The sequence below is a fragment of the Balaenoptera borealis genome, assembly GCF_965194805.1.
Source record: "Balaenoptera borealis genome assembly, chromosome: 13".
NCBI lineage: Eukaryota > Metazoa > Chordata > Mammalia > Artiodactyla > Balaenopteridae > Balaenoptera > Balaenoptera borealis.
Genome location: NC_138870.1, coordinates 56,903,972 through 56,931,919, shown reverse-complemented (window position 1 = coordinate 56,931,919; position 27,948 = coordinate 56,903,972). Strand labels below are relative to the sequence as shown.

General features: G+C 44.9%; 1 protein-coding gene across 1 annotated transcript; it reads right to left on the bottom strand.

The window, feature by feature from the left end:
* Positions 1-8,820: 8,820 nt before the first annotated feature.
* Positions 8,821-22,625, bottom strand: DYRK2 (dual specificity tyrosine phosphorylation regulated kinase 2). Its single transcript, XM_082351246.1, has 3 exons — positions 22,195-22,625; positions 21,480-21,628; positions 8,821-14,391 (listed from the first exon to the last, which is right to left on the bottom strand). The coding sequence occupies exons 1-3, from the start codon at positions 22,241-22,243 to the stop codon at positions 12,784-12,786; spliced, it is 1,806 nt and encodes a 601-aa protein (XP_082207372.1). The 5' UTR covers positions 22,244-22,625; the 3' UTR covers positions 8,821-12,783.
* Positions 22,626-27,948: the final 5,323 nt, after the last annotated feature.

The following is a 27,948-nucleotide window of genomic DNA, read 5'->3' as shown; positions in this document are numbered from 1 at the left end:
AATGCTGTCACACTGACAGTTAGGGCTTACCAAAGAAAACTGTTCCTCTACTTCCAATACTTCTTCTACCAAAAGGATGGAGTTTTCCCCTTACGAACAACCAATTCTTCAACTCTCCATACACTAACTAGGTGTCTGCAACTTAATTCAATTCTGACACTAGCTCCTAGAGGCAGTGCAGACTCCATAGGTTAAGGGCTCAGTCCCACAAGACAGCGCCCACTTTAGACACCAGTCATAAGTCCCAAGTTGTCACCTGTACTTCGGACCAACCTGCTATAAGTTGGGGGTTCCCACCACTCCCTCCCCAGGTTCAATTTGCTATAAAGGCTCACAGAATTCAGGGAAACACTTAAGTTTGCCTGTTCATTATAAAGGATAGTATAAAAGATACAAATGATCAGCCAGATGAAAGGGCAATAGGGTGAGGTCTAGAAGGGTCCCAAGCACAGAAGCTTCTGTTCTTTGGAAGTTAGGGTGCACCAACCTCCCTGCATATGGATGCATTCACCGACCCAGAAGCTCTCCAAAGCCTATAGTTGGGCGATTTTTACAGAGGCTTTGTCACATATAGGCATCATAATTTACTAACTCGCTCTCCAGCCACTCTCCCCTCTGCTGAGGTCAGCGGGTAGCCTGAAAGTTCACACCTTGGTCTTGCCAGTGACCAGCCCTTATGCTGACACCATCTAGGGACCCCTAGTCACCAGTCATCTCATTAGCATAAAAAAGACATTCTTATCACGATGGGGATTCCAAGGGTCTTAGAAGCTCTCGTGTCAGAAACTGGAGACTAAGACCAAGGACATATTTCTTATTTTATCACAATATCACAAGTTCCAACATGTGAATTTTAGGGGGAGGGGGACACAATTCAGTCCATAACATCATGTCATCTAACATATTCACAGGCTCTGGGAATTAGGACGTGGACATATCTGGTAGAGCCATTATTCTGCCTGCCACAGGGCTGTCCTTTGAATCGCAGCCCCCCATAATATGCTCCTGAGGGCAAATGAGGGAGCAATGGTGGGTGATCACAGATAGGACTGGGAAGAGGAATGACTCTGTGTGGGACAGTGGCTCTTTGGTCTTTTTCCCCAAAGTGGTTGTCATTGATGCTTGGGCCGCTTCCAAACAGAGGACCGGCTTCCCTTCCTCTCTGGCACTGGTTCAGGGGAAGATCAACGCGAGCACTTAGAGTAAAAGGTGGAGGCGGCAGTGGTGTCGGGCCCTCTAGACCTTGGGGCTGTGATGGTTGCAACACTGAGATGACTCGCGGGCACCCAGGGGTTAATCTGAATACTGTTAAATGGTGTGTGCCGAGCAGACCCTGGGGAAGGGCCTGGGGGTCAAGCACTCTGTACCGGGTTTTAAAATCCACGTTTCGAGAGTGCATGATGCATGAAAAAGACAAGAAATGAGCACAGTACACTCTGTTATAAAGGAGTGTGCCTCTGAAAAGTCCAGGGAGAAGCTGATTCCCAGAGCAGGCAAAACCTCCCATGTGCATATTTCCCTTTTATCGTTCAGGAAGGTCACTGGGTTAATCAGGCCCATTATTCATCATTTGTGTGTCAGGACACACAAGGACGTGGCCATCTTGATAAAAGGCCTTACTGTTCTCTAGAGGAAATAATTAGCTCAGGGAGTAAGAAATTTGCAGATCCCGAGCCTAAAAGGAGAAAGCAAGTATCTGAAAAATGAAAATATGCAGCTTCCTCCCTGTCAGCTCTACTAGACCACCTCTTACTGCTGGCCAGAGGCTTGGTAATAAATTTTTACCCAGAATTAGCTACCATTCTCATATCACCCGAAAGATCCAACAATGAAAGTCTAAAAGAAAGGAGATTATGGCAACAAGGAAATACTTTCTTGTCCTTCTCCTATCCCACTGAACACACACACACACACACACATACAAATGTCTTATTAAAGAACAAATTAGTAAGCTGTACTGATATAAAAGCATTTATGCTCTTCCTGTTGTGTTGGTTCCTAAAGGAAAAGAGAAAACCAAACACCTATACATTAAGTAAGATCTAGTCTTGGCCGTGTCCTGAACACAATGTCCATGCATCAAGACAAGAATTGAGGCAATGCCCACTGGAATACAGAAAAGTCTATTCGACTCTGAAACCTCTCCTATGGCCATGGCAGACATTGCTAATCAATCATAGCATTATTTCCTATGAACTCAGAGGAAACTTTACAGTCCCAGGGCAAGATTCTAGGTAGCCACTATCAAGCATTCAGGGTTGGCGTCAAAAATGATACCTATTTTCCTTCCTGACCTGTAATATTTCTCATTTCTCCCTCTCTACCGTCTTCTTCCTCACTTCCTCCAAACATACATAGACCTTATTCTCAACAGCAAATATTTATGGAGGACCTATTTTGTGCCAAGCACCATTTAAGGCAATAGGAAATACAGAGATAGCAAGAACTAGCATGATTTTTAGTCTAATGTAAGTAAGTTGCACTTAATGAGGGAGACAATAAACAATCATTAAACACACAAACAAGATAATTCCAGGTACTGATACGTGCTTTATAGAAAATAAAACGGGGTAATGTGATGGAGAGGGACTGGGGGTGGGGGGGATGGGCATTGGTAGGGTAGTCAGGGAAGTGCTCTCTGAGCAGGTGGAGTCAGAGCTAACGAATGGTTAGATGTGTCAAGCATCCCACAAAGAGGGGAGAAGTATTTCATCAGAGGGAGCAGGAAGTACAAAGTCCTGAGGCAGGAATGAGACTGAGACATCTGGGGAGAACAAGAAGACAGGTGGGGCTGGAGCATACTGAGCCGGGGAGAATGGAATCAAATAAGGTTGGAAAGAGACAGGAGCCAGGTGGTGGAGGGCTTCAAAGGAATGTCAAGGAAATTGCCCACTTTATCAGTATGATGAGAGGGCATTGGAGAATTTAAGTAGAAGTTGTCATAGTCTGATTGACTTTTGCCTACTTGGAAAAAGATTCTCATTTGATCCACCTTTGCTAATCACCTTTCTCTGCGTCTACCCACATTCACCACCATCCTTTGGGAGTGGATCTGTGCCCACCACACCATTTCCTCTCGCAGGCTTCCTCCTTAGCCACTTGATAAAACACTCCGTTTCCTGCACTCTCCTGAGACCCTGTGCACACATCTCTCTTTGACCCTCTCCAAGCACTTTTACTTACTCAAGAATTTGTATTGAGGCCCCATTTTGCCCCAAACTCTATCCTTGTCACTGGGGATACCGTGGTAAGCAAGATAGACAGTCCCTGCCCTCATGGAACATAAAGGCTAATAGTCAAACCAGTGCTAACAGTGAAGGTGAAGGTCTGTGAGAGCAGGGCTTGTGGGTGCTTACGGGATAGCACAACGGGAGCAGAGCAGCCAGCCCGGGGAGGCCTGAGTGAGGGGGCAAACAGCGCAGGTAGGGGAAGCATGGCCACCTGACACCGAAAGACAGCAGGAGACAGCCAGGCCGAGAAAAGGAGGAGAACTACATTCCAGGTGGTGGAAACTGGAGGTGAGAAATAGCACAGCAAGCGGTAGAAGCTGCAATGGTCCAGGGATGGGTCAGTGAGACCAGAAGTGACCTTCCTCCCCGTGATTGAAGTGCTCACTGGGTCCACAGCCATCTTCCTCTTCTTCTTCTTTTTTTCTTCTTCCTTTACAATTTTTTTTTCTTAATAACGTATTAGGTTTAAAAAATATTAAAATGTGAATGCTCATTGTGAAAATTGATGAAAAATATCTAAAGGAAATTAAAATTAAAATCAGCTCCCTGTTAAAACACTCATCTACTTCCCTTTGTTTTTCCTATGCCATCTCTCTGCCTCTGCCTCTTTTGGAGGAGAGGGCATTCAGTTTTGTGTCCTGTTTTATTTTTGGAGGGGGCAGTTTTTGCCTTAATATGTCAATGTGAACTTTTTGTCCATGAAAACATAAATTTCTCATACTTTATTAAGCAATCCTCTGTTGATGGGTGCAAGTTTTTTTCCTTAGTTTGAGGTACTAGATATAATTATGATTATCCTTGTGCACAAATCTTTGTTTACATCATGGATTATTCTGAGATATACTCCTGGAAGTAGAATTGTCAGGTAAAAGCAAGTGAGATCTTCTAAAGCTCTTCATCCAGGTCGCCAAGTTGCCCTCCAGAAAGGTTCTGCTAATTACACTCCAGCAGAAACAAATGAATGTTTTGTGCCATCCCACACCCTTGCTAGCATGGAGGATTGTTGTTTTATTAATTATTGAAACTTCATGGGTTCAAGAAAAATAATTCATTGCTTTAATTTACATTAGTTTGAGTCACAATTTTAAATTTTTTGGGGGAGGGTCTATTTAATTTCTCACATAAAATTTTCAAACATGTCATTTGTCCACTTATTTCACTGGTTTATTAGTGTGTTTTCCTTAGTGATTTAAAAAGTCCTTATAGATTAATTAAATTGAATCTGTGCACCTTGAGATTTTATAGTCAAATAGTCCTCTCTCAAAGTTGTCAGCGAAAAACCTTTGACTTGTCTGTAATTTTCATATAGTCATATTTTTAAATACTCATTTTTTTTCAGTCTATGCTACTCTAATTATAAAAATAACAACACAGATGGTACCTTCAGAAACCTGCATGGTCTTCTAACCCCCTAGAAGTTAGGGAGTCACTTCACTCCCTAAACAGAACCCACGGTGTCAGGCCATTATTAATCCTATCACTCTCTCAGGCAGTTAGGGCTCCACTGTCTCATGAAGTCTCACCATTTCCACTTGGCTCCCCTCCAGTGTTTTTCCACAGGAAATCTGAATGACTGTTTAAAAATCTGCTTTAAATGCTTCAATGGCTTCCTGGGGCAAATCAGAACAAATTCCCAATTCCTCAACGTGGTCTACGCCGCCTTCTCCCAGGCTGGCCTAAGTTTTTTGGCTTAGTTGACCTCCATAATCCCCTTTTCCCATCTTTTTTTTTTTTTTTTTCTTTTTTACAAACTCTTTTTTAAACATAAAATTCCTGAAAAAAATTTAATTGAATTAATAAATGAAATCTGACTCAAAGGCCTCAAGTTTCAGTAAGAGATAAATAGCTTGCTAGTACTTTATAATAACTCTGTAACGAAAGCCGTTTTCACCTTTCTCCTTTCTCCAACAAATCAGAGGCTGTAATTCCTTTTGATGCAATGTAACAAGTCAGACACTAAAAGAGCAACAGCTACTTTTTATGCACAAAGAAACACCACTATTATTTCTACCTTAATATTTCTGCATCCTAAAAAGCCCTCCAATCCGTCCTCTTTCTAAATCTGCATTCCTGCCCTTTGGTCTCATCTGCCGTCTCTTGCGAACACTTCACACTGGTCTTCCTTCACCTACTCTGACCCTTCTCAGCACATTCTGCTAAAGACAGCCAGGGAGCATTTTCCTCCTTAATACCCCGTGCTTGCTTGCACATAGGATAAAGACCAAAACCTTTGACAGCACCTACCAGGCTTGGCATGGCCTGGGGCCCGACTCCCTCCCCAGCTTCGTGTCCCACCAAGTTCTCTCATTCTTGTGGTTCTTGTGAGTGCCAGCTGCAAGGACCTACCTCTAATCGCTCACACACCCCTTACTTCCTTAGCCCAGCGTTTCTGTCCGTGCTCTCTCCTTCCTCAGCTCAAAAGCTCTTTGTTCACTAGGGAAGCCATTCTTGATCCGTACAAGACAATGCAACCTCCCCCCTTCCATTATCCACACGCGCAGCACCACGTGCTTTCCCTTCGCAGCTCTTATTACATTTGCAAATATGTATTTTTTCATATATTCTTGTATAATGCCTTCCCAACCAGTCTAAAAACTGTAAAGATAGTACTATGTCTGTTTTGTTCACTAATATATATCATTAGTGCCTAAATAATACCTGGCATGTAGTAGGCATTTAATAAATATTTGACAAGTGAATGGAATCTACAATAGATATTAACAAGATGGATGCTACGGGTGTTTTGGTTTTTTTTTTTTTTTTTTAATTTAAGCCTACTCAAGCCAAAATTTCCAATGAATTGAATTCTAGGGAAAGGGGAAATTAGGTTGGGTATCCCTCTTCAGATAAAAGGATAAAAAAATCAGCCCAAACTTACCCACACACTTATTTCCTGTACATCTACATAAATTGCTTGCACACTAATCACATTTTCCCACCAAACAACTGAAAGCAATTCAATAAGCTCTTACTTTAAATGACCTGAGCCTGCTCATGCATTTTTGTTTTGCAAATAACACACTTCATTTTTACAAGAAATAGTCTAGATACTTAACACTCCTCAAACTTAGGAGGGGAAATAATTTGGGATAAAAAGCAAGGAAAGACACAATATTTTTGTTTGTAAAATTGATTTATTCACAATTTGGTATTTTAAAATTGTATTTGGAATTTTAATTTTTATATATTTCCCTGGCCGGCATTCTATTTTTCTTAAAGAGGGAGGCAAAGGAGAGGAAGCCTGAGTAAGTTTGAATTTAAGAGATTTACCTGCTGCTACAGTCAGTAAAACTTAACTTTTAATCCCTGAGATTTAGTAACAAGTCAAAAATATTTTCATATATTCAAATGTAAAAAGCATATTTTAAGAACAAAAAACTAAAGAATAAAACCACTGCAGTTAATTAATCTCCCCACATATGGCAATATAAGTCCCTCTTTCTTAAATTAACTGAGGGGTGTGTACACAATGCATTTTAGTTATTAGATGAGCCAAAAGAGACTAAGATGCTCTAGTCCTCAGTTTTTTTGTAGTTTCTCCCCTTTTAAAAAATAATCCTGCAAACCGATACAATTTATTCAAATAATATAAATGCCCACTGCTAGCTCAAATTTTCTCCCCTGTCTAAATTTTTGGTTGTGATGTACAATTAGGGATTTTCTTTTACTGTCCAAGACCAAAGTTCTTTATCTGATTGCAACCTGAGGCCCAAACTGCTTTTGCAAGGTCACTTTGGAGCAAGTCACTTCAGTTTCCTCAAATATCAAATGAGGGTAATTATAGCTCACAGGGATGTATGTATAAGGCTGAACTGACGTTCATACAACACCATGATATCTGGGTAAGCTTTCTTCATAAGGAGCAATGCCCTGGAACACATGAGAGTTATTATATATCCAGCTGCTCCCTATTATAGATGGCTGCTTAATACTCCTAAATTGTCAGCTTTCCTCAGAGGAATGAATATTAATTCATTAGTTTGCTCATTAAACTTCCTTGAGATGCAAAGGAATGGCAGTTATATCCCTTCCCCCCCTATACATGAAATGTAGCACAGATATTAAGGATGTGACCATGGTAAAACACTAAGTCAAAGTCAAACCGAATAAACCAAATCCTTTGCAGTAAGATGCAGATTTCTTATTTATGTGTAACACACTGGCCAGTCATTTTTCATTTTGGAAGGTGTTTAAGCATCACTAATGACAAGGGTTTATTTGCCTAATGGCCCAAAGGAAACGCAGTGTAATTCAAACTTTTTTAAAACAACAATGAAAGTCACAAATACCCTTTCTTCAAATCTCTCTCTCAATGCTCTCTTTCCAAAACAGAAAAGAAACTGATTTCCCTTTTCTCTAAAAGACCAAGACCAATGCCAGCTAGGAACATCTGCCAGTGCTAGTTTGAAGGCAACTTTGAGGTTCCAAGAATATTTATTTGTGTAGTTATTTATTCCAAAAGGGAAGATCACAGAAATTCAAATAGAATGTAACATATATCAATTTAAGAAAGCGCTTTGAGAAGATCTGGTGATAGAGAATGAGTGGGAACTATCATCTGCTCTGTCAGATCTGGACAATATTTTAAATTTAAATTGCTGCTTTAGCATCAACTTTCAACTTATACATAATGTACATCTCTTAAAAAATTATATCTAAATATATTGGGTTTCTTGGTTGGTTGGTATTTTTTCACTGGGTAAGAACTCTGAGAAGGGAGAGAAGCAATTATGAAAGTCTGTGACCTAGGCTATGATAAGACCGAGTCTGGGATTGGCAACTCCTACAGTATGCCCTTGTTTTAGCAAATCCCACTTCTGCTGCAGGAAGCCACAGTAATTCCTTGACTGTTGGTGGCAGGAGGGGCGTAAATAAAAATGTGAGGTAGTTCTTTCCACAAGTGGGAAATATTTGTCTACATAATATCCCTGCAATGTCTGACAAATTACCAGAGCATCTGCTTGTTGTCATCTGTGAGTAAACTCTTAGCTTGGTATTAACTGAACTTGACAAATCATGAGCTAGCTGCAGTTCACAGGCCTTATTTTCTGATCCAGCCATGACTAGAGGAGTCACTAAAACTCCCAAAAATGTGAACCAAAGAGACCACCAAGTATAAGAACTGCAAAAGCATAAGCATTAAAAAGCATATGGGGGAGCTGGTGACAGCACAGAAGAGTAATTTCCCAGGACTTGTGTATAGGAAAGAATGAAGACTGGTGGGAAATAATTTAGACTCTGCTCCCACAGCTTAACTATCAACTTGAAGGTTAAAAAAAAAGTGTTTTTTTGAAGTTCTAGCAAGATACTAGATCTATATGATAGAGAACATAGCAGAGGCTTTATAAAGGAAAATTAACACAGAAATACTAAAGGTAGAAGAACAGAATATGCTGAGAAAAGAAAGAGTTACCTATTAAAAACTTTAGTCTTCCTGACTTGGAATTTGTACATTTATATTGAACTAATAAAAGAAAATCAGTGATTGCTGAAAAATGTTTGTATTCTAAACTCTCTCCAGGCTACCAGACCAAGACTGATACCAGAAATAGATCAAGAGTAAAATTATAGTTAGAAAAGGGGAGAAAAGTAAGGTAGGACATTAAAATTTTATTCTGAAATTATCTCTGGCCACGACAATAAAATTTAACAAATATTCACTGAACAGTCTTACTCCTGTCATCAGCTGTACAATACATACAGTATCATAGAACTGGCCACTAGGATTAAAATCCACTAGAACATATTTCATGTTAAGTGGCGAGAGCAGCATCCCACAGAAATTTTTACATACATATATACACAGTCCACATTCAACCATTTTCACATATTTTCAGTACACACAGTTGCAGCATATTACAGTCACGTGTCTAAGTTGTTGCTCGATAGAAACCCAAGCCACTGCCTAGACATAACTGTAGCAGTTGAGCTGAGTACAGTTACAATTAATTTCATCTATGTCCATAGCAGAGAGATGTACAAGCCCCTAAGAAACAGAGTTCACAAATACTATTTTTTTTAAAATGCTACCACAGCATTATGTTGGGCAATATTAAAACCTTTACCAACCTAATCAGTTTTTTTTTTTAAGTCTTCTGCTTACCAGAATATTCTTGATGAAAAAAATTACAAAAATGAATGCTCTCTTGAAAATAATTCACACTCTGAAGATTCCAATATGGCCCAATGCTACTGATGCCTAAAGTGTTTCCTAACATTCTGATGGAGTCCTTCCACATGACTCCAAACCACCTAGTAAGTTTAAAAGTGGCGTAAGTGCCTTGCACCCAAATTGTAAAAATCCCTGGCCATCCTTACTAGAGCCAGGCACATATAAAAGGAATGCACTTTGGTTCATACCAAATGCCCTGGGATTAATCACACTATAAAATTAAATGGTTTGAGGTAAATTTTTACAAATACAGTTGATTTTTGTCTAGTGTTAGCATAACAAAAAAAAATATCGTTTAAAAAATCAGTCTGATGTTAAGATACAACAAAGACCATCTTTAACCCCTTAAACATAGGAATTCCCTGTGTAACTAACTAGTGGTTACCTTTTTCGGTGCCTGACGATGACTCACGCCTTATGGTTTCTATTAAGGCCTGTAAGTAACTGGATGTTTAAGACAGATGTATCTTTGCAGAGGTGGGTTCCATCTAGTATTCAAAGAGTTAAAGAGGCCAAAAAAATGCATGCCCTACAACATGGCATTCAGAACAAAAGGCACATTGTTATCACTAAGGGCACAATTTCTCCTCTACTGTTAATCTACACTGTCTTGCATCACTGTTGTTCCACTGTTGTAGCAATACACTTAAGTGGTAATGCACGCTCTGGGGGTGCAAGAAACGGAGCCAGATGAGACCGCAACCAAAGACAAGACCACACTGTGCTCTTCCTAAATCTGAAAACAGCTCAGACATCCCTAGACAATGGTAACCTGTGAGACCAAGGACTGTTTCCAAGCCAACTCCTAGTAGCCTATCGGAGCCCTTCAGTTGTGTTTTAAAATCACAATGACGCAACAGGTTTTTTTTTTTTTTTTGACATTATAATTAAGCTAGAATTAAAAAGCAGCTCTATCACTAAACACTGAACATGGCGGCTCTTGTGAATAAGGGAAATTTCCCTGTATTTAGGGGGTGCGGTGTTGGGGGAGCCCCAATAGTGCTGCACATTATAGTTTGGCTTAAAAGTTTCCGGTTACATCTGTGAATAAAGATAGTCACAAATGCATTGTTGGCATCTTAAGAACCAGTTTTGTGTGGTGAGGGAGAAGACCAGCAGTATTAGCCCATTTATAAATTTTCACATGGAAAATCATTTTATAGGGATATTCATATTAATGGCAGGCTCAGGTTCATATATTTAAAACTAAAAGTGAAAATCTCGAGAGTGGATACGATGGAAGAGGAGCGCTGGAACGGGAAAACAGCCTTAATGTTTTTGTTTATTTTAATGACTTAAAGACGCTAACCATCATTAAGAGGCTTGCGGTTTTACAAAGCCACTTCCTATGCCTTTAAGCCAAAATTTTAATAATAAATACACAATCTTTAAATTCTAGAAGCCACTGGTTGGGGGGTATCATCACATGAGCATCATTTAAAATGCAACTTACTAACATTATTGCACTTCCACAGATTACACAGAAATGTGTACAACAGGCTAAAGAATTTGACTAGGGGAAAGAAGCTATAATTTCTAAAAACAGAAGTATAAATTAATTTATCAGTGACACCCTTAAATAGTAAAGCAAATATCAACACCACTATCTTATTAATAAGCTAATCTTATTACTGATTTTTTTTGGCAAATATCTGTAATAGTTCCTGAGCATTTTTCTCCACCATCAACTGACAAAGCCTCAAGATAAGTGAAGTGTTTTGTTCAAAACTACCTTTTTTTTCTTAAAAGTAAGAGAAACTGTAGGATTAATATTAAAAGAACTTAACCGGAAACTTTCTTGGCCTCGCTGGGGACCATGCTTTAAGTACTTGTAAATCAATTTACAGGCAATCAATACAATAATATCTGTGCATATAAAAGTGTATTTATCCTAATTTATACTACCCAAAACCTATTGTCCAAACAGGCAGAAATCTTTCTATATTAAATTGCACATACTAAAAAATTTTTTCCACGTGCCTTGAAATTGATATATATCACTGCTCATATATTAGTGATAAAATACTGAAATTTTCACTGTGAAAATAATTATTATTCAGAGGAGAAAATATTCTTTTACCTAACTCTCACTTTTCCAGGTAAAGTGTCATTCCCACAAAGACAATCAGTGCAATCCAAACGAAAGTAAAATAAAACAGAGGAATGCAATGTCTGTGGTTCTTCTAATGATGCATAGAGTAAATCAAACCACTTAACTTGAGGCCGAACTGTTCCTCCTTCGAATTTGTTGTTAAAATTGGCCTTGCTGAACAAGCACAATGACTTCTGTTCATGAAGAGGATTTTCAACCCTCTCTCTTTTTAAAGAGTTGATGTTTTCCCAGGCTAAGAGAACCTTACTGTGGCACGTGAAAAGTGTGAACTCAGTCTAATCTGCTAAACCGTCTTTGGAGCTATGGAAATCCCCACCTTAAGTAGCTAGGCTGTTCTTTTTTAAACTGGAACATGAAAAGATGGTCATAATCACAGCTAAAATGTCTCTCTTCTGTATTAGGAGTCTGGGATATATATTTGAAGGAAGAAAAAGAAATTAAATGTAAGCAACAGATGTGTGGTGAAAGAAGAACAGCAGGGAGAAAAGCAAAGAGAAGGGAGGAACAGTTCATGTAATACATTTCTAAATTTAGGTGCAAAACCAATTTTGTTAAACAAGGCTTCTTTGCAAAACAGCTCGCTGATCACACTGGAGAATCTGGAGGAACACACGTTTCCATTCATCCACCAGGTCTGCTTGGCCGGCCGTTAGAATGTCAGAATGCTAACTGGGCATTTCAACTGTGGGGATTTGATTTTGTCTTTGAGCACTATTTTAGGGGAAAATCTCTAAGGTGCAGTTTTTCTTAGAATATCATTTTCATCCTGACCATTTTCCTCCCACCATCACTACCACCTGGGTAACTTATGGCAAACGAAAGCTGGACAGGCTGCACCTGTGCATGACCCTGAAGCGTGGAGAGAGAAGGGGGGCCTTCGGAGGCAATCACCTTGGGGAGAGTATACTATGAACCATGAACACGTAGTGAATGTCTTTGACACCAATCTGTAGATGCGCGGCAGTCATGACGTAATCAATGGCCTGCCACTGATGTTTATTACTCTGCCACACTAAATACAGTAAGGCTCATCGTACTTTTAGAACACAAAAACAGTTTCAGAAAGTATAAAAACTTAAAGCATTGTCCCCATGTATTTTATAAAAACAAAACGAACAACTTTCTTACATTAAAATAAGTGCCAAAAAGATACAAATGAGTCGAGTTATTGAGCAAATAAAAACAGGTCTGAGCTACTCCTTTTCAACCCAGTAAGGCTCAGCAATGTCGTATCTTTCAGAATTACCAGCATCGGGGGGGTACGGAGCTCAGCTAACAAGTTTTGGCAACACTGTCCTCTGCTGAATATTCCCATTGGCATCCGTCATCTGTGCCAAATTAGTCCTCAGTTTGGAAGCTGAGCTGGAAGGTGGAGGTAACTTGGAAATGGATGTGATAGCACCAGTGCTCTCGGTGATCCTTTTCACTGACGTCTTCTCCCCCGTTGGAGGCTTTGGCAGCCGCCTCCTCAGCCAGGGATGCCGCAAAGCCTGGCCAGGGGTCATGCGAACCGCAGGATCCCATTCCAAACACTGTTTCAAGAAGTCAAGGAAAAGGGGATCGTCACACCCCTTCAGTGCATTCCCCCACTCTCTGCTCTCCGGTGGGCCCCTCAGTTTCCCCCTCCGGGAACGGCCTCCGTTGAGAACCACGGAGCCGTCTGAGAGAGTCGTGACGGTGCAGTAACGGGGATAACCCTTGGAGCTCACAAAATTTTTGGCTCGTTTGGATGCATCCAGCAGTTTCTGGGAGGGCATGCCCAGCAGTTCAATCATACAGGCCAGCTGGTCCCCTTCATCTTCCCCAGGCAAGAGGGGGTATCCAGTCAGGAGCTCCGCCAGGATGCAGCCCAGGCTCCACATGTCGATGGGCATGCCGTACCTGGCGCCGAGGATCACTTCCGGGGCCCGGTAAAAACGGGACTGGATGTACGTGTAGACCCGCTGATGCTCGTAACAGCTGGAGCCAAAATCAATCACTTTAATCCCGCTTCTACCCTGCTGCTTCAATAAAATGTTCTCGGGCTTCAAGTCACAGTGAATTATCCTGTTTTTGTGCAAAGCATCCAGGCACTGCAGGATGGAGTGGGCGAACTTGCGAACCAAAGGCAGGCTGAAGCCCTGGAACTTGTTCTTCTTGATGAGCTCGTAGAGGTTCATGCTGAGCAGCTCGAACGTCATGCAGATGTGGCTGCGGAAGGTGAAGTTCTCCAGCATGTGGATGACGTTCATGGCGTTGTCCTTGTCCTGCTTCCGCAGGTGCTCCAGGATGCGGATCTCCTCGGCCGCCTGCCGGTGGAAACGCTTCTCGTTCCTCACCATCTTCAGGGCCACGTGCTGGTGGACTTTGTGGTCGTAGGCCTTGACCACCTGCCCAAAGCTCCCCTTCCCAATGACCTTGAGGACCTCGTACCTGTAAGCCACGTGATCGTGAGGCACCTGCACGTAGGATCCCTGGTCATCGTCGTAGCCACCGTTGTTCGGCCCGCCTGTCATGCCCTGGCGCTTCTTTGCGTTTGGACCCAAGAAGTATATTTCAGGGTAGCTGAAAATCTCATGGTGTTCAAAGCTGCTTAGTTTCTGCATGTATTGCTTCATCGCTTGCTCGGGTGTCATGGGGGTGGCTTTCACCTTCCCCATGCCTTCCAGAGACTTCAGAGAGGTGGAGCTCCCCTGCCGCCTGTGGATGCTCTCCAGCTGCCGCTCCGGCACCGCCGGCAGCCCCGTCTTGCCCACCGCTGTAAGCCCATTTGGTTGTGTTGTGAGCACTGTCCGCTTGTTACTGTTATCCTCAAACAGCTGCTGAACCTGGATCTGTCCGTGGCTGTGGCTGCCGACGTGTAGGTGGTCATTCATCGTGTGCTTACTGCCGCCAATCTGTAATTCAGAAAGGGCACATCAAGAGAATGGAAGACGTCTGTCTGTTCGAAAGGGATCTTTTATAAATCGGCGCCCACCCCCACCTTTACAAAATCCAATTCGGTTTGAATTTACAGCCAGAATCGGGTTTCTTAAATGGAAAGAGTTGCGCACGCAGGAGGGACCTCACGCACACGCCGGCAGGGAGAGGGGACGTGACGTGGACAGCCTCAGACAGAAATAAAGGCAGAAGAGGTTGGGGGGCTGGCTGGGGAAGGCTATCCAACTTGGGATCCGGAAGAAAAAGACCCCCATAGCTGCTACACGTGACAAAGAGTCTGCTGTACGTGTTTTCGGGGCTCTTAGAGTAAGTCCTCAGGGGAGGCAGAGACCATGCCTCTTGCTCATCATCCTCTACCTAAGATTTAGCACAGGGCCTGGGATATCATAGAGGTGCCGTACAGCCCATACTTGATATCAAGGTGAAAGAGGATGCAGAAAAAGCACGAACACGTCCGCACTCTACTGGCTCTCCCGCCCCCAGATCGTAACATTTTTCACACTTCACTTAGTGGCTTCTTTATTACCGTGAGGGCAGGGACCAGGTCGGTCTTGTTTACTACTCCTTCTCCAGTGTTTAGCTCTATTCTGAGAACACTACTGTCTTCATTCTCGGTCTTCTCCACTACCTGAAAATCAAACTAATTACACCTAGGAAAGTGCATGATCCAGAAGCAAAGAAAATTGTACTTTTAGGCTGGAAAGTTTCCCATGTAGATGTGCACTCTGTAGCATCTTGTAAACCCCAAACCTATTTTTAAGTTTCTGGGCTTCACTGGCTGTGATGACCATTTAAGGCCATTCAGCCCAACAATCCAGCCGCCACCCTCTTTTGGGCCTTCCTTTGGTCAATGGCTTGGCTCTCTCAAGACATGTATTTCTCCCGGCTGCTGGGATACTCAGCTTTCTGACAAGGAATACAAAGTAGCCATTTCTATTTCAGGCACACATGCCATCCACAAACATTCCTGTCTGAACAAAAGTGATGGCATAAGCCAAGGGGCCCCAGCCTTGCTACTGAGAATCTACTTGGGATTTCTTTCAAGCATTATTATGGCCAAGAGGTGAGGGGTAGAAGTGGAGTAGCAGCCAGGATCCCCTCCCAGTTAGGAATTCTTGCCAGCCTCAGACAATCACTCACAAGTCTTAAAAGCATCCCACTAGATGATTTTTATATGAAAGCTTAAAGATCAACCTGCTGTTCACAATCCCTCTCATTCATTCAGCCAGTGTTAGCTGAGGTCTAACCACACATGTGGCAGAGTCCCTGCCCTTTAGGAGCTTACAATCAACTAGCTGAAGTCCTCTACTGTCAGTATTTTTCCCATACATCTCCTCCTAAATCCTACCTCTTGGGCTTTACGTATCACTAAATGCGTAGAAGTGCTCTGTATATGTAATATCATAATTCAGGAAGTGGTTTGGGACTACCTAGATTATAAAATGAAATTCCAAGTCCTTCTTACTAGGAGACCAAGACCTTCAAATTTTCTTTAACTGACACACAGCATGCACAGAACCATCTGAGGTACGCGCGTTCTCTCTGCGATCTTCTAAAACGAAGCAGAATATACTACAGTACTTGGGCCTGTCTGAAGTATGACTTCATTGACTGAGAGATTTTATTTCTCAGATTTCTGGAAGACTTCTAGTTGAACCCTTTCATTAAACTCACAGGTGATATGCCATGCTAAGTGAACTTATCTTCTGTCAGGTAGCTGGACAGGTCATTTTATCCTCGTTCTATGCCAAAAGCAAAGCGGTTCATAAAAAGGCATTAGGAAGTCCTGGGTATATACACAAGTAGTACAGGCTTGTCCATGGATTTTTGTTCCCACGCCTCACTCTCTGAGCCTCTCCTCCTCTCCACTATGGTCTTTCAAGCACCAGGGAATGAAAGGACCTGAAATTAGAAATATATGTCTCCTAGAGAACCACTCTCTTCAGGGCAGCTTGGAGAGATTTCAGAAGAAAAACCGACGTTACCAGTATACATGCTACAAAAAGCAAGAGGCTTCACTGGGGACAAAATTAACGTTGGGGCTTTAGGAACTCCTAAAAGGAGGACAAAGTAAAACGTTCTGAGCTTCAGAAACCAACTTCAATTTTTCCAAGAGCAATCTTAATATTCTGCATAATTCAAAATATCACCAAAAAAAGCTAAGTGACTAGAACTAAAGAGAGTGTGCCAATTAACTGGATCACCGCCTGTCTTTCCAACTACCTTCTCTTGGTCTCCTCCACAGCAGCAACGAAGGAGGGTTCCAGAGTTCCCCAGGGTTCAAGCCTCAAGTCGCTGGTGGCTTTTCACTCCCGTAACTCTCCCTGGTCGACTGTGACCACAGCCGGGGCTCCAGCAACCCCCCCAGGGGCTGACATCCGCCACATGTGCGCCTCTAGCTCAAAGGAGCCCGATCTATGTCTCCCGAGCTCAAGACCCCCCCTGTATCCGACTCCAGATCAGCTACCTTTCCCACAAGCAACTCAAACTCAACTCACGCTTTTTCTACCAAAACCATTCCCTCCTCCCACAACCCTCAATTTCTGGTCAACAAAAGGCTTCACCCCCGAATAATCACTCTTGTCTCCACGTCTCCCACACCTTCCCAAGTCACTGCGGAGCCCCGTCATGCCTATCTGCCCCACTCCCCCCCCACTGCCCTCCATCCACGCTGCCTCACCTCACACTCCTGCTGTCTCTCACTGGGACAACCGAAGCAGCCTCTTAACATGTCCCCTTGCTTCTAAGTCTAGAATTCCTCAAGCCTCTTCTCTCCACGATGCTTCTGGAGTTACCACTGAAAAGTGTCACTCTGACACTGCCCTTGCTTTTGCTTAAGGCCCACACAGGCACCCCATTTCCACAGATAATATGAGACCTCACAGGCAAGAACATGAGGTTCTCAAATGTAGAGCCTATAGGACCCGAGTCCTTCCAGTATCACCCACCACTGTCATATTCTCTCCGAGAATAAGCTGGATTCCCCAAGACCCATGGAGACACCACGCTCTTTTACACTCTGTTTTTGGGGAGGTTATGTTTCATAATGGTTAGGTGCCCAGGGATTTTCAATTAGATGCACGGGAAATGAATCCCAGCTCCACCACTTACTAACTGTGTCACCTTGGTCAATTTACTTAATCTCTCTAAACCTCAGAGTCCTTATCTGTAAAAACAAGGTAACAAAGCTACCTCATTAGGGCCATTAGGAGGATTAAATAAGGTAAAAGAGATAGAGTGCTTAGTATAGTACTGAGTAAAGGAGAGCTAGAATTATTGTCCTTTCCAAATGCTGCTTGGAATCTCCTTCCTAACCAGGACTACGTGGTAAACTCATACTCACCCTTCAATGCGCAGTTCAACTCTCACCTCTTCTGTGAAATGGTCCCTTTCCCTTCCAGGGTGCTTATACAGCACTGATATATTAAAACACTTATTTCGTTTTACATACCTGTTTTCACACCTGATGTACCCACCTGGCTGTGAACAATTCCAGGGTGGGGTCACCTCTTATCTTTTTAAGTCCTTACTGACATCAACCCAACATACAGTAAGTACTCAGTCAATTTCTGTTGAGTGGAAGAACACATGTCCATCACTCCTTGTTAACTCTCACCTCTCTGAGCTATTCTTAAGAACTTAATAACTCTTAATAACTCTTGAGTTATTCTTAAGAACTACCTTTGTACCTTCATAAGAAAACATGAAGTTAACACCCAGGGAATTGGGACTTGTCTCCAGTGACCCAAGTCACAAGATGTTAGGCTTGCATTGCATCAGCAGAGACTTGGAAGCAAATGACAGCCCATTAAAGAGTACTTGTAGCAGAAGAGATCAACTAAACACCTAAAAGTGACATGTGGAATCTTAAAAACTTTCCAGATGTTAGGGAGATTCATTTTGGAGGCGCTAGTAAAGGAGGATTTTGAGTCTTAAACACTGTGGGACTCTACAATCACAACCCAGGTCAGAAGCGCAATTAACTGATCTATAAAAAGGGAGGAAAAAAGCCCTAGAAATGCCAAAACATTTCCACAATACATATGCCAGGACGACACCGTAAACTTAAGAATGTTTAAAACCTCTCACTCACTTTTTCCTATTTGCCAATGCCTACCTAGCACAGTGCCTCTCAAATTTAAAAATACTGAATGAATGTAATTGTTAGATACCTACAACGTATGGGTTGAAGCAGAGAGACCTCCAAAAGCCCTCTTTGACCATGACACATTTTAGCATTAAAAATTATGTAAGAACAATAGTCTAGTCAATTTGGTAGTTTTAATGTCTTCCAAAAATAAAAGGGAAAACCGCACATACTTCACTGTGTTAACATTTCTGGGAGTTTTAAAACTTTGCTGAAGTCATCTTAGAAATGCTGTATAGAGTTATGGGAATAGAACTGAGTCCAAAAAGATTGGAATTCTAGCTCCTCCTCAAACACATTGATGGTCTGTGTGGCCCTGAGTCAAATGTCTTTTTCTTCTATCAAACATAACTGTTTTTTTTTTTTTTAATGGGAATATTCATTCTTCTTTAACTCCAATTATTTTATAAAGGTAAAACTGGTAATTGGAGAGTGCTTTAAATATTAAACAGTTATGAAAGTGATACAATACTAATATTTCAGAATTTTAAAAATAAGCACATTAATATCTCCCAGACAACATTAAAAAGAAAAAAACTAATAGGAATCAAAATAGTTATTGGGTACACTTTTAGGACAGAGATAAAATGACTAAGTATAATATATCCACAGAGATAGGGTACAAAAGGGCAATGCACTTTATCTACCAACTACATCATTTACAAGAGAAAATATGGGCAAACACAACGAGATTATTTTCCTCTCCGTAATGCCCTTCCCCCTACCCATTCAAAAATAGCTCTTCCTAGTTGTAACTGCTGTGAAATTAAAAACTAAAAGCTTACAAAAATCTGAAAGACATATGGACACATGGATCTGCTAAGGTTCTTGCATTTGTAACAAAACGAATACAATTTCCTAGAATTAACAGTCAAGCAGTGTGTTAAAGCTGGACTCAGGAGGGCCTGGGCTTTAGCTCCAGCCTTGATAGGAATTGGCTCAGGAGTCTTGACCAAACCAGTTCACTTGTCTGACTCCTTCCTCATCTGTAAAATGAAGGAGTAGAACCAGATAAACTCTGTGGTCCTTTTACTTGCCTGTTTGAGGAAGTCTGCAGTGATGTGCAAATAAAATCAAAACTAAAGAACAACCAAAACCCAAATTCATGCTTTCAAAACCAAGCTTCTAATGATCAACAGCTTACTGAAGTTCAGGTAAGTTAATCACAGGTAAATCTGGTAGATACCACAGCAAAATATACGCACCATCATTAGGAGTCCCGAGAAGCACCCACATATCTTTTCATTTCTGGTCCACCACAGGCTATTCCTCTAGTATCATTTTCTGTCATCTCATTACATATTTCAGTTGTAAAGAGGCTCTGATCAAGCAAAGCCCACCCTTACATAACTGGAAGCCGGATGCAAACCAAGTAGTATTTCTTTTCCAGGTCATACCAATTCATGTGATTACATTCACACATGGAAAAAAACTGGATGTTTTATTTTCCAAATTGTCAGATGATTCCAAACCAAACTGAAACACCTAAACCCAATGGCAATTTCTCAACTAAAACATCACCGTGACAAGAACATTCAAGTCTAACACACAGAATCAACAGCCTACTGATGCTCTTCCATTAACCACAGCCCAACAGATTGGTTAACTTCTGTGCAGTGAATTCTTAGCCCCTGGGTCTAGATGTGTCAGGAGAGACAGAAAGGAGAAGGAGAGAGAGAAAGAAAATATAAGAAGAAAACATGTTCCTGGGGAACTGTGCACAGACGTCCAGGTCTAAGAGAAAATATTCCACTCTAGCCATCCGCTTATAAATTCTCCCCATAAACAAGTTTCCCCATAACACATGACCCTCAGAGCTGCTCCTCTGAAGGCTAGAAATGGCCTTTTCTGCAAGAACTTAACTTTCACTTGGCAAACAAAGCCATATCCTTAGCAAGCACCCCTCATACAGAACCATCTTAGGCAGTTCCTCTGGAAGATCCAATCGGAAACAAGACCTTGGAAGCCATCAACTCCTCCAGGGCACATCTCCCCTAGGCTGTCAGCCACCATCCAAGGGCTATCTCTGGGAGCCGAGAAAAGGTATGTACTGAAGTCCAGTCCAGTCTACGGCCATACCACCCTGAACGCGCCCGATCTTGTCTGAAGTCAAGCCAGCTTGCTGATCTCTGCAGCCACCAGCCCCGCGCCGAGCTCCCAGTTCCCTCTTGGCCCTCTGACGGACCACAGCACCTGTCAGGTGCCCATCCCTTCCCACCTCCTTCCGAGGCAAAGCCGGCCCTTTTCTTGTGAATAATATCCAACTGCAGAATCCTACAGGGGTGGCGTGTTGTTTTGACTGCTGCTGCGGCTCTTATTTTTGTTAACGTTAATTACAATTTCTGCTGTGCTCAAACCTGTAGCACTCATAAAACATGCTTCCACACGCGGAGGACAATTGTCGGTGCTCCCTGCTGGGTAGAGCCAGGCCCGGGACGCTCTTTGGGGCATCGATTTTCCGGGCAGGACGGCCTGGCTGTCCCCTAACACATATGTGTTTCTATAAATACCCACTACCCAACGTGGTGGTGGAGGGGCAGGGATGTTTATCGGGTCAGGGAAAAGGAGCTCGAGGAAGCAAGGACGGGAAAAAAAGGGGGAGAGGGAGCGAAGAGAGAAGGAAAGCGACCAGGAGGAAGTTCCGAGGAAGAGGAGCGCAGGGGTGGGCGGGCTCCGGAGGGGAAGTGAGGGGCCCACGCCACGAATCCTCCTTTGTGGCTGCGGCTTTGGGCTCGCTCAAGTTCCAGAGGGCGGCGTCCCGGAGAGGCCACTGGCGTGGAGACACTCGCACTTCGACCTCTCTCCCCTCTCCCGCCCGCATTATCCCCCAAGTCCGGGTGCCTGTGCCCCGGGCCCCTCCCGCCCCTCTCTCCCCGCCGCCCGCGGCCTGGGTCTTACCGTGTGGGCTGCGGTGGCAGCGTTGCTGGCCCGGAGCGGCGGCAGGGCGATGGGGGAGGGCGGGCCGGTCCCCACTCCGCTCCGGGGGGCCCCCGCACCGAGCCCCGGGGAAGCCTGAAGCTGGCGAACGGCGCTGTCCCCTCCTCGGCCTGGCAGCCACGCGCGGGAGGAGACAAAAGAGGGTCAAGGGGGAGAAAGTCACCCGGACCTGGTGGCCCCGCCCCACCCCTCCAGGCTGCGGAGCCCGCTCTCCCCGGGGCAGAGCCGGGGACCGTGAACGCGGGCGTCCCGGAGCGGCAGGAGGCCGGGGACGCAGACACCCGGCGCTCCCGCGGGGCGGGGCTCGGGCGGCTGCAAAGTTAAGTCGGGCCCCTGGCGCGCGAGCGAGTTCGCGACCCGGCGGCTCACGTTGCGGGCGGCCGCAGGCCTGGAGCAGGGCTGGACTGCCAACCCGGGCGCCGCCGCCTCGCAGAGTCCCGGGCGGGGGAGGCCCGGGACGGCCCCCGGCCGGCTCGGAGGAGCTTCGGAGCTCGCGTGTAACAATGAGCGGAGCCGAGACGAGGGCGCGCCGTCCGCCCGGGGGACCCCGCGCCGCCCCGCCGCGGCGCAGACTTTGTTCGAGGTCCCGCTGGTAGCGGGAGCCCGCGCCACGAGGGCTGGCCCGGGGGCCGCGGGGCTGCGCGCCCGGGGCGGCGCGGGGCCCGGGCCTCCTTACCGGTCGGGTAGGCGGCGGGAGCGGCGGCCGAAGGTTTCCTGGTTAACATGGCCGCTGGAGAGGAAAATGCATCTCAGGGCTGCCGTCTCCGTCTCCGCCACCGCCGCCGCCCGTCCTACTGCTACTTCTCGCGGCCGCCACCGCCGCGCCTCCTGGTCGTCCCTCTCGCGGATCTCCGGCTCCTCCTCGCCGCCTCCCGTCAGCTACAGCCAGACACACACAGTCCGCTGCATCCCCTCGGCCCGGGCCCGCCGCCGCGAGCCCCCCGCTCTCCTCGCCGCCGCCGTCCTCCTCTTCCTCGGGCGGCCGCAGCACCCTCCGGCCCGTGCACATGCCTCGCCCTCCCCGGCGCGCCGCAGGCCTCCCCGATTCCCTCACATAGGGCGCGGGGGAGCTGGCTGCGCCGCCTCGGCCGACTGGCTCGGGAGCCTCCTCCCGGGCCCGCGCACGCGCGCCCCCGCGCACACTCGCCAGGCGCCCGCGCACCGCGCGGCCGAGAAGGGCAGCCCCGCCCCCGCTCCCTCAGCCACCGGGCAGGCCCCGCCCCCGGACTCCCCCACCCCACCCCAGGCCGCGCCACACACTCCCGCGCACACCCCTCCCCGACCCAGCCGCCCACCGGAGTCCCTCCCACCCACTCCTCCTCCCCAGCACGCACCCCAGTCGTCGGCATGGCCACCCCTCCACTCCCCCGAAAACTCTGCAGCCTCCGCTCGCCCTTGGCCTCCCCCTCCGGCCATCTGCACGGTTCCCCTGCTGACGGCCTTCTCCCCTCCCCGGCCTCGCCCGCCCCTGCAGCACCCCTCCCCTTCCCTGCAGCGCAACCTACCATTGCTTCCCTCCCACCGAAATCGCTGCAGAGACCCCCCCTCCCCTTGCGAGCGCACCCCCAACCATATATGCATTTTCAGCTTTCCGAACCTGATGGCTGCTCACCGACAATACTGCCCCCCCTCCCCGCCTTCCGGGTCCCAGTGGCTTAAGCACCTCCTCTCCCCAGCTGATCAGGTAAATAACTTAGTTGTGCCGGGGGTCACCTCGGTAAGGAAAGTCCAACCCTCTGGAGGGCCGCGCCTTAGCCTGGGGACCCCGAGTGTGGGCCAAGGAGGGGGCTGCCCTCCCACCTCCACCTCCACCACACACACAGTCCCTCCCCGATTTACTGACACCAAGTGACCGCTCTCCAGTCTCTAGGACAAGGGGATGCAGAGAGGCGCGTGTGGATGGTTGCCGGGGAAGCAGTTGGCTGTGGGTTGCTAGGCAAAAATAAACATCAGAGACGCCTCCCATTTCCTTACAACTCCGAGCCTTTCCCCTGCGCGGCCACTGGGAGAGGTACACCTTCCCGAGCGACACCTTTAATTCCTCTCCTCCCCAGACACAAGTCTTTTTCCCCTTCCCATCCAAGACACGGAGAATTTCCCTGTCCTTTGAATTTGCCATATACAGCCTCTCTTTCCCTTGCAGACTGAAAAACTACTTGCCCATCTCACACCCGCGTCCTGTCGTCTGTGGCACATGCCTTTGTCCAAAGGTCACAGGTTTTGTCACTTCAACGGGACGGTCGGGGTGGGGAAGCCCGGCAATTCCGGATGACGGAACCGAAAGTTTGCCTTGCACTTTCTTCCCCAGACGTGCCTGGTTTCTGAAGTTCTCCTGCGGACCTGGGTCCGTTATGATCTGTCCTGTTTATCTGCTGCCCCTGGCTGGACCAAGTGTGCAGGCCTGAGCTAGTGCAGACTCAAATCAGAACGGGGACCGTCGCCTCTACTGTTTGCAAATTGTCATAGCAACCTCCCAGCAAGATCACCCTCAGCTAAATACAAATGCCCCAAAATGAGTGTTTCAGAGTTACGGTGTGGCCTTCTCAGAGTCTCCAGGGCTCCTACAGGGGCATCAAGGACTGAGGGTGTTGGCAGAAGGAACAGGTGGCAAAGAGTAGAACTGTGTCTAGTAATATGTCCCTCTAAAAAATCCTCTTGGTGCCTTCTCCCAATAAAGTAGAAACACAGTGAAACAATCAATCCAATAATAAACCTTTACAAAGAAGAGTGATGACCTGATCTGGTCCCAGCAAGAGATATTCCCCCTTGCTTGTCATCAGAGACTATGACATTCAAATTCACGTGGGGAAACATATTCAGTGTTCAGAATTAACTAAAAGAAAAGGGATTACTTAGCAGCAGAGTTGAAGCTAGAACTCATTTTCTGACTCAGTTTAATCTCACTCTGCTCTCTGTTACCTTGGCTTTTAAGAAACATCACACCTCTTTTCCTTCCTTCCCTTTCAAACAATTATTTTCATGCTGTCTTCCTTTTCTTAATGAGCGTTCCATACAACTGATGTTCAGATGAAAAATGTGAAGCCAAAAATTCAATTTTAATATAACCGGACCCAGCTTTCGCTCAAATTATTCTTACATTACTTCAACAGAAGCTAAATATTCTCCTGCTTTTTCATGAATAAGAAAAATGCTAACTCCTGGGAGTCATAGTGTGTGAAATCCAAATTAGAAATATTAATTTCCACATTAAACATGAGGAAAAGGAACACTGACTTGTTTTATAAACAAAGGGACACAATGAATCATTAACTTTAGTCAAAGAAAAACTGCTTGTTTAGAGAACTTTTCCTAGTATGTTGTTTTATGACACGATAAGTACAATTTCAATTTTTTATCTTCTGGTTTCTTACCTTGAGGAAAATTTGCAATTAGTCTAATATCTTTAGCTATTTTAATTATAAATGGTACACCTTTCAAAATTATATTCTTGCTGACCTCTAAATTAGTATTTACAATTGCTCGGATTTCTCTCATTTTATTAAATATTGATGGCCTCAACCTGTATTAATGTCAAATAGAAAAATGTACAAATGCACTCCCTGAACTTTCAAGGAGAATGAACTGGGTGAATTCTAGTAGGTATTACCCTCAAACTCTATTATTCTCATGCATCATTATCAATTATACTACAGTAATCTCTGTATAAAACCCTTTCACAGATACTCTCATGTTTAATCGTCATGACTCATAACCAGGTCAGAGTTGTGTTGCTGTTAACAGTAACCTCCTTAGGGGGCTCCATTCAGTTAGTAAGAGTCTGGTCTTTGGTTCTTGCCCGTTGTAAAAACTCCATCTGTTCTGAATATTTATAAAATCCAGATTCAAATGACAGGTAGGCAGGATGTGGCAGGATGTAGCAGGATGAGAAAGAAAGAAACTTTGGGGAACTCAGAATGGAGTCTTGTGGATGGAAGGAAGTCGATTCTTCACTGAGAAAAGTACTGATCACAGAGAAAATTGGAAATGAACAAGAAAATTACTGGTTTCAAAACATATTGAATCTCTTTATCCCAGGAACATGTACAAAGAATTCAGTGTGTGCTGGGCCTAGGGGATAGGATGAATCATCAGATGTCGTGGGTGAGGCTCCAGTCGGGCAATCTGTTAGGACCTCATTCTTCTATTCAGTGAAGCAATAAACAGTCAGCACCTAACATATTTTTGACACTATTCGTACTGGGGCTGCATATTTAAATAAATAATCCCTGGCTCTGGTAATGGTTATTAAGAATCACAATCCAGTAGGGGAGGCAAGACCCTTAATGATGTGACGGGGCAGAAATCAAGGCATGTAGGAGGCACAATGGTGGCACACAGGAGGGAGTGATGAGCTCTACTTAGGAGGTGACTGGCCTCGAAAGAGCTGTGATGTTAAAGAGACTTGGGAGTTTGCCAGTCAGACAAGCCAGACTAGGACGTTCTAGGCAGAAGGATAGGATGTGCAGAGGCACCAAGTAGAAGAAAGCATAGTGTACTCTGGGAGAAGTGTAAGCAATTCAGAATAGAGGCAGCTCGAAGTGGCAGGGAGAGAGTTGGTACTGCTATCTTTATAAGGTTAGGGATATGGATGATACATTTGGGATAAGAATTATCTGAAACTTTACCAGCTGTGGAAATGTGAAAACAAAGTACAACGTCTTTTAAAACAACTAAGGTAAATTACTAAGGAACTGCCTTATTTTGGGTAACACAGACGTGTAAGTTGGGCCTAACGCCCCTTAGAAGGATCCCATTTACTGATGGCATCTTCCATATGTCCATCACCAAGGTCCAGAACCACCTAGAGAAGAACATCAAGACCATATGGCCTGAAGTCCAGGAATGTAACTCCTCAGATGTAGGGGGCATGGATGCCATAGCCAAATGGCCACTGGTATTTGCCTTTACCTCTGTGGCCACTGCTGGTATGGAAATCAGGAAGAATTGTCTATCAGATCACCACTCGAGAGCTGGTGATCAGAAGTGTCAGGGTAGTTTGGTGGTGTTCTGGTCAGGGTACTTACAGAGCCAGTTTCCTTAATCCTGGGGACGGGGGGTAGGGAGGAGATGCATTTGTCCCCTAGATGAGCTAGGTATCTAGAAAGACTGGGGATATTGTCCAGCATTTCTTGGGGATAGTTTATCTGCTTTTTCCAACTGCATGCTAAAGACAGAAAAGCAGTAAGCAGAGAAAAGAGAAAGCTATATCCTGGATGTGGGGAGTACTGTGCTAAAGAGCCCAGTGGGACCTCTACCTCTGACACCACCAGGACAAATGCCAGCAGAGTGGTGCCTGGTGCGTCCGGGAGCTTCAGAGGGGTAAGGAGGGCCATCGCTAGGTAGGGCCCCCAGCAGCAGGCCCCCAGGCCAAGGCCTCCCACACCTCTGGCTCAACTCACACAGTCAGCCCCCAGGAGACAGGCCCAGCAGGCTGCGCTGGGAGCAGCCATCCAGGAGCGAGCCGATTCCAGGGCACCAGCCATCATACTGGACCCTGAACCTGCTGGGGAGTGAATGAGTAAAGATAGTACAGCAACTCTAAGAGCAACTCTCTATTAGGAAGTTTGCTGTAAGAGAAACAATGTGCGATTTTGCAAACCAGATAATAGCAGGGGACAGGACCTGTGGTTCCAGGTCTTGGGATCTTTGGTGACACTCTAACCAAAAGTAATGCCATCTAGAAGCTAGGAAGGGGCCAGTGGGAAGGAGAGGTCTGTTCTAGGAGCATCATGAGAGCTGCACTGGCCATTGCTTCTGGCTTACCTTAGCACAGACTCAGTAAAAAACATACGAAATGGAACACTATTTTAGCCAAGGATGGGCTAAGGGCAAACATCCACATTCAAACTTATGAACAATGAAAATGCTTATAAACAGTGAAAAGGGACTCCACTTCTACAAAAGACCTACAAGAGTACCTGTTTTCCTTAACCGAAAGAAATCCGAAGAGGATTTTCATTTTTACAAAAAAGGCGAAAAGCAAAAATAGCATTCAGCCTTTGTTTTGCAGTGAGTCCCGTATAGAGGCATCACACACGCCCCCGAGTAGTGAGAGTGGCGCCACCAAGCTCTTTCCCCTGGAACTGCATCTCCGCATCAAGCCACCGTAGCTTTGAACTTGTCTGTGAGTATCTGTGAGTTATCTCCATTTATTCTGTGCATTTGTTAGCAAGATGAGTCCTAAGGTAATTGCTTCTTTGCTTGACACCATTCCAGCTTATAAAAGGTTTCAAAGGAATGCTGTACTTTCAAATAGTGGGGGAAAACTATACATGTATGTATATAATCAATTATCAAGCTCTTACTACATGTCAGGCATTGATCTTGGTATTTGGAACAAAGCAAATAAAGTCCTTGCTCCATGGATCTTGTCTTCTAGCGCAAGGAGAATAACAAGTGATGAACAATACATATATCACAGGTCAGAGGG